Source organism: Schistocerca americana, chromosome 11 (assembly GCF_021461395.2).
Source record: "Schistocerca americana isolate TAMUIC-IGC-003095 chromosome 11, iqSchAmer2.1, whole genome shotgun sequence".
Lineage (NCBI taxonomy): Eukaryota > Metazoa > Arthropoda > Insecta > Orthoptera > Acrididae > Schistocerca > Schistocerca americana.
Genome location: NC_060129.1, coordinates 47,664,843 through 47,675,686, shown reverse-complemented (window position 1 = coordinate 47,675,686; position 10,844 = coordinate 47,664,843). Strand labels below are relative to the sequence as shown.

The window sequence follows — 10,844 nt, the reverse complement described above, 5'->3', positions numbered from 1 at the left end:
GAATTTGGGAAATCTAACACAGTACAATTCCCCAAAAGGACTTAATGCACACATTGCAAAGTTGGCTGATTTGGGAGAAAAACTGACAGTGATTTATCTGGCAATGACAGTAAAATGAATACTTATCAGTTGTGCTTGTATCATAGAAGGAAAGTATTGTCACCACAGAATTAGAGTGAAATTACAGGACAAATGTTATCAATTGTGTTAATAATTTTCCTAATATTCTTTTTCTCTAAAAAACCATGATACTGAGTGGAAGTAAGAGCAAGGGAAGAATAACTCCTTGGAATTAGGTATCTTGTGCAAGGTAGACAGAGCTCTAACTACTTCAGAAGACAACAAACTGTGCATAGTGTAATATTCTGCTATACTGTCTTTAGTGCACTATCAGATCTTCCTTTGTGTTCAGTAAAGCTCTTTTTTCCTGGCACAAGATGTTCTCATCCCAAATTGTGGCTATGTTTTTTTGGTGTTTGAACTGTAGTAGCCATTTGACCTGTTGTATAGGAAGGCTGGACTCATGAGGTTGCAAAATCATTTTTAGGAAATAATTCAATTCTGCATTTACTGTGTATATCCATGGTAAACATTTATCATTTTTCACCTAGTAAATGCTCACAGATGAGTGCGACCGCTATGTCTAGATCTACATCTGTTCCTTGCAAAGCAATGTGAAGTAAAAGATTTATATCCCTGGTTAGACCTATTTGATATGCATCACACACCCTTTAGCAATGTTCTGAGGTGAGTCACACAGTTGTTTTGAAAGTATTGGATTTCTGTGGCATCCAAGCAATGGACTGACTGCTGTACCTACAACTGAACCAGTCTGATGATTCCATTGGTATCTCCACATATTGCTACACTCAAGAATTTATGACTGTAGTGATAGGGCACTGTTTCTCCATTTTGTGAAATTCACTATTTTTAGTCCTAATGGTTAAAGGCTTGCTCCACTTCAAAATTTTATCTAGGTACAAGCTTATATATTCTTTTAAGTTCTTCATAATTGACAGAGCTAGTAATTATATGTGCCTGTACAATTATGGATAGTTTTGCCTTTTTATCTGTGTTGCCTATGGAACTGCGCCAACAGTACTGTTCATAATAGTTTACCTAAATTTTTGTATTATTATTTATAATTACTTCTACTCATGCATTATTCCTATTTCATTTTGTGTTGATAACTCTGCACTCACCTAACCAGAAATGTTCTTCTTCCTCCCATGCACCACACTAATTCCCACCATATCAAACTTCAACTTATCCATTTCTGATTTCATGTTCTCTGCCTCACCTAATCAATCAAGGGACTTAACATTCCACACTCTCACTTGTAGTGATATTGTTTCTTTCCCCTGATGATATCCACCAGAGGAGCCCCCTCCCAGAGATCTTATGGGAGGCTACATTGCTACTGCAATATTTTATCCAATTGGATGACATTATCATTAAACTATACAGCAGAGCAGCTTGTCCTCAGGAATTTCAAAATAATTTCCCTAGTACATGGTATGGTGGTGGCTGGTACCTTTACTACTGGAAATACCGGCCATCCATCTTCATTAACCACATGTTAGCGTGTGGACGCTCCCTAGATATCCTTCCATTGTAGTTTTACATACTGTATGTCTCCCAGTTTCATTCAGGCAGGCATGTCACTTCACTTTGGCAAGATAAATGTTTCATATGGTAAGTGGGTGCCACACAACTGAAACATGTCAAATAACTTGGCTATTACCAAAAAGTCACAAAATTAGGAAATCATGACATTGTGCTGTGGAGATGCTGATAGACTTTTTAATTGCACAATAAATATCATATATCCTCACAACACTATAGTAAGTTATTGTTCATCATAAGTTATTTTTCAGACGTTACACAGCAATTAAGAAGGGCTGGTAGAAATGAGGCAACACTTTCTTGAGGAAAATTATGTATAACTAAAATGGTACGATGCAGTTAAGAGATATAATATTAAACTGAAGTTCATAAGGGTTAACAGCATGTGTTACTGCTCATGTAATCAATCTTGACATGATGCCATCAGTCCCAAATATCACAAGCTTTGTTGTGGGATTTCACTGTGTCATTTAAAGGACAGGAACTCCATGAGAAATATCGGAAAGCTGCATATGAATCAGGAACATAAGTGTTGCAACAATTCTACCACCTTGAACCATGACTGTCCAGCAAAAGACTAGGATATTTGCTGTGTCATTCACTTTTGTTATGGGAAGGTTGTTCCAATGGGACATCTTGGTATATTCAGTGTTGGACTTTTCACTAGCAATGTCTTCAAGAACACATTTGATGGTGGCTTGAGGGTTGTGGCACCTGATGGTGGTGTTATTTGATGTTCTACCCTATCCCAAAAGAACAAGATAGAGAATACTTGAAACCTAAACCACCACCATACTCCCTGGAGAAAAAAAACATACAAGATAATAACTGTCCAAATAATGAGACTTGGCACTTTCAGAGCATCAGGTACAAATACCCTATATCCCATGAATCACATGTGATGCAAAGATTGATGGTTTTGTGATGAAACCACAAAGTTCCACAGTGAAAACCTTCAAATTGTCATCTCCCTAATGCCTTGTAGTAATAACACAAAAGCGTATCATTGGTTTAATATCTGTTATACTGCAATGGAACAGTCATGTTTTGATAGCACATGTGGAGTAAATGAAACTTTTTATTTGTAGAAGATCACTGTATTTCACATGAGTCACTTTGTAAATGTTTCAATACTCCCATGCTGTCAGGGCACAGTATCTGACTGGTTGCCACTGGGGGTAAGGACAGCTGGATGGGCAACCTGTATTATTTGCTGTGTGTGAGGGATAAGTGAGGACTGAGATCAGACACTAGCTGTATGAATTCTTAGGGCAATTTCTCAATGATAACAATAGATTTTGTTTTGATTTGCCAAGATCCTCTTAGCAAGAAGCATTGTTAATATTGTCCTAAAATTTTGCCACCCACTTCATAATATTAATGTCAGTAATATGCAGGTGTAATGCCAGCATCTCCTGGTAGGTTGTGAGATGAGCTATGTCTTCTGAATACAAGTGCTAGAATTTACTTCAGCACAGTTATTTATTTTCTCACAACTAATCTCTAATCCTGCTTAATTATAATTGTAACCTACACACATACGCATGTCAAAAGGTCACTGAGGTGGGTACCACATGGAGCAAACAGTGGATTGTTTTACCATCTGGTGATATTCAAAATTGCTTACATTTTGCCAGACTATGATTAGTGCAAGATAGATTCACCACACTGTTCGTGCACTTGCCCTGTTGTGGAAGTAAGTGTCGACCCACAGTATTCACCTCTTGCAAAGCTTGGTGATAGTTCCAATGTTGTTCATCTAAAGTGAATATTTAGCCCAGAACAGCTGTCTACATAGTTTCTTTTGTCAGCTGGCTCAACAAAAATACGAGTAATGACGAGGAGGATTTATTATTGTTGTGATAGCCCTTAAAACTGCTCTATCAGTCAGGAACAAATCTAAAAACCAGATGGGAGAAAATGAGATAGCTCAGACTGGGTGGATGTAATGCTGCAAGAAACCTAGATATGACTTTTTATTTTCAAGTAGTGCTACATAACAGCTGAGGTAGTAGGAAAATTTCAGCTTTATGTGAGAAAGCAATCTAGCCTGTTCTACTGAACCCAGGGGAAAATGATACAATTCACGATAATTACTGTAAGGTGGCCCTCACCAACTGTAAGCCAAATGACAAGAAAAATTCGATCAGCATGTGGCATACCTGGTCTGTAGAATCCAAGAAACTACGCACTCACATCCAGTGTACATTTAAAGGATATTGCTCCACCCTGAGAATGTGAATGGCTGGAAGACACTGCCTTTCCCTAATCTGATAATATGTTGGAAATGTGTGTAATTGTGGCTGTGTCCTTGTATATGTGTACATAGGAGTGTTTGGGGAAAGTCAGTGCCTGCCATCTATGCCATCTGTAAGCTTTGAAAGTGGGAGGTGTTTTCAGCCACTTTGATTATGGGCACACCAGGCATCTACTCTTATAATCTGGCAGATGTGGAAGCAACTGTATAAGAAATGTACCTACATAGGGCATTCCCAAAAGGCGTGTTCTTTTTAAATTCAACATACAGTACTGTAGTCAGTGGGATACAATATTCTACGTTAACTTAGTGTCTGCCGATTTTAGACAGCCTTTTGTAGCCTTGAATTTAAACTCATGTCCCAACCTTACCACAACTATATGAGCTGCAGTATATCCAAGAAAACAGAGATTAACAATCTGCAGCACAACTGAGATCATGATTATTTTGTTCAGAGCTTTTAAGGCTAACCTCTATGAGCGAACTCAAGACAGAAAAATTTCTTAATATGTTTCTTTGCACAGCCATCTACTGCAGCAAAATATCAGTTTTTGATGAAAGCAAACTGTAATGTTTCACTGTAATTGGTTACTTGAAACCACATATCCATCAAAAAGCAAAACAGTCAAAAGCAGCAATCAGGATAGAATAATAGCATGCAAGTATGTGCATGCTCCTACACACCCACAGCCATATCCACACTCAAATGACCTCATTGGGAAGCTCAAAGATGTCCAGTTCCATGGTGATGGAATGGGGTAGCTGCAGGTGGAATGATTGGACCCAGATATCACATGGGTAGAACATGCACCTACTGCCATCACTTGCTCGCAGAAGACTATGGTAGGATGGACTGTACATGATTTGGGCTGATATCACCATTGATAGGGGTGTGTGATTCAGTTGAGGATGTTTTGGGACTCCATGGGACCAGGAGTTGTGAAGATACTTTCGAATGGGAGGCTGTAACTGCATTGGCATCCTCCCTGACAGACAATATGTCAATTAGAAAGGGCTACACATAAGCTGTGCTGCTATCAACAAACTCTAAAGTTGGAATAATTTGTGTGTGTCATTCACACTTGTTCATCAGTCTGGAAATTTATGTATGTGTTCCTGTACAGGTGTTGACCACCTGGTTGAAGGCCATACTACCTAGCCAATAATAAATGTGATGTTTGTGGTAGTTGGGGATTCATTTGGAATCAAATAAAATGCCATGCTTCATTGCTTTGTGAAATAAATTTATCATGAGTGCTTTTAAGAATTTACACTCTCTGCTCAAAGTGTTCTCCAAAACAAAGAAAAATCCACTTGGAGAGAGTGATTTATTTTAATTTTAAAATCATTGATTTCTCTTTTCTTTTCCTTTATCTTTGGGTGGAAACTGGAGGATATTATATCTAATAAAGGTAATAATTTGGTCTAAAAGATTGTTGAACAGTATTTTAAAAATATTACAAGACCTTTCAATAACAGTACCTACTAAAAAATTAGGAAACCCAGTCAGCACTGAATGAGACTGATCATTATTGAATTTCCTGTTATCATTTGCCTTATAAAAATTCTATCGCTCTGGCAGAATGTCATGATAATTTTAAATCACTTACATGTACTGAATAAGTTATCTGTGACACCTATACATTTTTATCTTTCGGTTTATAGTCCCTGATTTTGTGGATGGTGAAATACTGTTTTTTGTATCGTGTAAATCAACAATTCACACCTCTTTTCTCCTTCCTCAGTTTCATTCAAAGTGCTGGTGACAGCTGTAACGTTTCGTATCAAGAAGCATTACATCAAGGACTAGTCAATGACGATCTGGAGATAGATACAGAGATGAAAACAGATTTCAGTATGTCTCATAACTATACCAAGTTACAGACTTCACAAGAAGACAGCTTATGCGGCACGAGATTAAGTTGTAGCATCAGGGAAAAGGAATTCCATAAGTTTAACTGTAGTTTCTGCCTACAGAGCTTCCCTTCAAAATACAGACTCATAATGCATATCTTCATCCACATTGATGGTGTGCAGGCACCTGCATATGTGTGTAAGTCATGTGGTGAGGTATTGCCCACTGATGACAGCTTGAAAGAACATTTGAGAATGAGTGAGGGTGACCAAGCATTATCAGCTGCCAACAGTGAGAAACTTGAATGCAGTGATGACCATGAAAACAACATCTCCATAGAAAGTGTACAAGAAGAAATCGTGGAACAGACTGAGAAGCAATCTTCATCCAAGGAAACCAGGAAAACTTTAAGGAAATCCTTTAGTGACATATGCAATACACGTACTGTGGCACAAGTTGCAGAGAAACTCAGATGTGATGACTATGGAATTTTGTGTACAAGTGATCATGTTAATGTCCACACTGTGCTAAGTGCAAAGAGACATCACAAATGTGATGTTTGTGGTAAATTGTTTACTCGTTCGCGCAATCTCAAGGTACACAAATTAATACATACGGGAAAGAGACCCCACGAATGCGGTGTCTGTGGAAAATCGTTTACTCAGTCGGGCCATCTCAAGACCCACAAATTAATACACACAGGAAAGAGACCCCACGAGTGCGATGTTTGTGGAAAATCTTTTACCCAGTCGGGCCATCTCAAGACCCACAATTTAATGCACACAGGAAAGAGATCCTACAAATGTACTGTTTGTGGCAAATCGTTCATTCGTCCGGGCAATCTCAAGGCACATGAATTAATACACACGGGAAAGAGACTCCATGAATGCCGTGTTTGTGGAAAATCGTTTAATCAGTCGAACAATCTCAAGACACACGAATTAATACATACAGGAAAGAGACCCCACGAATGCGGTGTTTGTGGAAAATCGTTTACTCAGTTGGGCAATCTCAAGGCACATGAATTAATACACACAGGAAAGAGACCCCACGAGTGCGATGTTTGTGGAAAATCTTTTACTGAGTCGGGCAATCTCAAGACCCACAAATTAATACACACGGGAAAGAGACCCCACGAATGCCGTGTTTGTGGAAAATCGTTTACTCAGTTGGGCAATCTCAAGACACATGAATTAATACATACAGGAAAGAGACCGCATGAATGCGGTGTTCGTGCAAAATCGTTTACTTAGTCGAGCCATCTCAAGAGGCATTTGTTGACACACGTTAGAAAAAGACCCTACAAATATAGTGTTTGTGGTAAATCGTTTCCTAGATGAGGCAGTCTCAAGCAACACGAATTAATACACACTGAACAGGGACCACACAAAGTTAATGTTGGTGGCAAATCGTTTTCAGAACTGGGTCATCTAAAAACACAGAAATTAATACACGCAGGAATGAGCCCCTACAAATATGATACTTGCGGCAAATATTTTTGTTACTCTGGTATCTCAAGAAAATCATTAGCACACACCGGTAAATGACCACAGAAATGTAGTATTTATGGCAAATTGTATAAAAACTCGAGTAACCTCAAGAAACAGCTATCACTACACACAGAAAAAAAGGCTACACAGATGTGATATTTGCTGGGAATCTTTTACTTTGGCCTATCATATTTAGAAGCATGCAATAATACACATTACGTAGAGACCACTCGAAGTATTGTTGAGGTCTGTAGACTTAAACATGTTCAAAGGACACCACAAGTGTGTTACGAATATTGTTCGCATGTGCTACAGAAAGGTATCAAAAAATATGACAAATCCGTTTTCGCAGCTTCATGTTCAAAGAAGTTGCATACTAAATACAATATATGAAGCACACAATTGCAATTTTTTGAAGTAAATGCTCCATGCTATAACGATCTGTCTACCAGAAATTGGTGCATTGAGACATATCTGTTACTTGTTTGAGTAGAAGTCCTATGCAGTAATCATGACTCCATATTCTTCAAGAGAATTTACCAGTATGTTGCTAATTATTTGAAAGAAACTGCCATTTCAATATTCATGAAGCTGTAGGCAGTACCCAGGCGACAGCATAAATGTGTTTATTACACGTCCATCACTCAGGCTATTTTCCTCAACGATGGAGAAAGATACAAAAATATCATGATTATGCAAACATGTTACTGAGGTATGCCTCCTTAATAGTAATGCTATTTGTGTGATCAAAATTTGCACACATGTGAACTATCTGTGCTACTTCTACATTAGGAAATAACTGATGGTGGCAAGTATGCAGAGATCAGGCAAAAATTGTAATCATCTGCCTAGTAGCACTTTCAGACTGCAATACAACAGTGCTTCTGTATGGTATGGACTCATTAGTTCTCTGTTAGTTTTCCTCTAGTAAATTGGACTATATGTCTACACACACCTCACACAGTTCCCATTTACTGCAGGCTATCAGTTTGTTGCTGTGTAGTTGGTGTGCAATAGCATCCCAAATTCGTTTCATAATGATCTAATGAGGTGGGAAAGACAACAGTGTGAGCTATCATGATGCTCAAACCATTGCAGTGTGATTCTGACCTTGTGATTGTGACCAGGGAATATATCAACCATTAAGTGACAGAGGTTGCAATTATGTTCATGTTCTCCACATCTGTCATGGTGCTTCCAATTATGACCAGCTGTTTTTTGGCGTCTCATATGAATATCCACCATAGCATGACATTGCCGTCATCTTTGTGCACCTGTTGTGTTGTGCATGTGTTGAACGACTGTTCATCTGGATGATGGCACATCGGGGCACAACCATTGACCTGGTCCACAAGAAATGTCACTTATCCCAACACGTGACACGTCTTTATTGGTATGCAGTCCAATCTCAATTATCCCATTTGTATTACTATGGTAACTGACAATGTTGTTAGATCAACATGGGAATACAAAGCTGTTATATAACTTGGGGCCTCATGTTCAACAGTGTCTGCTGAATAGCTTGAAACAGTTGTGCCTGCTCAAGCATTTTCTCCTGTCTCCACAGATTGCCATCAGTCCCACTATACAGAGCAGCTAGGTTTGATCTCCTTGTTCCAGGTAATGCATGGAAATCCTACAACCTTTTGTCAAATTGTGGATATACCATCTTTCAACGATGTTCCATAGAGGCTAATGATAGAAGCATCTGAGCAGCCAACCAGATTCACTGTTTTTTAGATGCACTTACTCAAGCACCAGGCAAAACAATCTGCTCTTTGGCAAAGTTATTTATGCCAGTTTTTTACACACACTGTAACTAGAATGATCACCCATTCATTGTTGGTTATATAGTTTCGTTACTACTTGACATAACCAAAATGCCACTGGGTAGCACACACTCCTCCTAGGGAAGTGGGTATAATGATTTGGATCAACAGTGTATCTTGACACAACAGGATCTTTTGGTAAATTGTGTAGTAATTCAAATTTTCATGTTTTGTTAAATTTTATGCCAATACACTATTGTCAGTTTAAGCGCCATATTTATTGTGAAAAATATTTGTATTAAAAATCCCTGTACATAATTCTGATGAAATGAAGATTAATTTTATGCATCAAATCTTTTAATTATTTGCCTGTTTTTAAATATTATGTAAATACTGTACAAACATCAGTGGCAAAACTGTCATCATGTAGTGTCAGATTATAATTCCAATTGTTTGTATAAACACGAGGACAGTTGAAAGAGCTCAGTGTGATTACTAGAATATGAATTTAATCCAAATGCATAATTTTTATTGTAATAAGTTAATTTATTAAATGTGCTTTCTTTGTAATTGCTTTGTTTTAATCTGATTTTTTTGGTTGTCTTTTATCTGCTTTAAACATGATTTCATAGTGTGTATTTTCTATAATTTCTCTGAGTAAATGTGAGGTTTTCAGAAATCTTTACTAATGCTTTGTCGTATATTTCATAATGTTTGTTTTTGGTCAGTGTTTTCGATTTCTCGCCAATTTCTTATTGGTCTAAGGTAGTTCGTTTATTAAGTTTTGTCATACTTTTAATAAGTTGAGACTATTTTTATTAGGTGATAGGCGTTTCTGAGGTTTCTGACACTTTCAGCTTTGTGGTTTTTTACTGTAATGAGAATGTATTTCTCATGATGGTTCTTGCAACGTAATAGTGTGCTGCCATCTAGGCTGCAATACTGCAGTGGCTTTTAAATATTTAGGGAATGCTGATCTATTTATAGTTTGTGGGCTCCCATCCTCATACACACTTCATTAGAAATTTTCGCTGTGACTTGGAAAGAAATTGCATGGATTTTAAATTGTGTCATTCTCCTTATAGTAATGTTGTTACACTATTCTGTCCAGCTACTTAGTTGCATATTTCTACTTCAGTTCCTGTTGGTACTGTGCTTTTTGTGGTTGGTCTATTTTAATCAAAACAGAAAAATATTTTGTTCTCTCAGGAATGCTTGCTGAGACAAACATCATTACTATTATTATTCAGGTAAGAACAGAGCCTTGAATTCACAAACTTACAGTACTATACTCACATGAAGCTTAAATTCTGGCTTGTAACTCTTCTGCTTTAATAGTCTCATCACTGAAAGTGCGCTTGTGATGATTCTAAAGATTCTGGACAGAAATTAAGTAACCCACAGTGATATATTAAAATAGTTCAAGTGACAGAAGCAGTGGGAAATATTGACAATAGTACTTTGTCAAAATAAAGTGCCATTAGTTGTTGTAATGTGGTATTTATATAATAAGACTGAAACAAATGTCATTATTTGTAACTGGTTATTATTGCCGTCATCATATGATGTTCCTGATCACTTTTAGATGTTTTCTGCTGAAATATATGTGGAAAATTCCATAAAGGCTGTAATGAATGTCTTCACATTATCACCACTGCACTTCAAGCTAATATGGGTGGCATTTTATAACCAAAAAGTTCTTAGGAACATCATTTAGACACGATAATTGTTGCCTTGCACTCCTGTCCAAAATGGATCGTTTTGAAACCTGTATTGTTAGACATCTGTCGAAAGACTAATGTTAGTGTTAACTTGAGTCCAAACTGAATCATAAATCAAGAAAGTAT

At 37.5% G+C, this 10,844-nt stretch overlaps 1 protein-coding gene across 1 annotated transcript; it reads left to right on the top strand.

Moving 5' to 3' along the window:
• Nucleotides 1–5,632: 5,632 nt before the first annotated feature.
• Nucleotides 5,633–9,267, top strand: LOC124553695 (zinc finger protein 98-like). Its single transcript, XM_047127598.1, has one exon. The coding sequence runs from the start codon at nt 5,723–5,725 to the stop codon at nt 6,989–6,991; it is 1,269 nt and encodes a 422-aa protein (XP_046983554.1). The 5' UTR covers nt 5,633–5,722; the 3' UTR covers nt 6,992–9,267.
• Nucleotides 9,268–10,844: the final 1,577 nt, after the last annotated feature.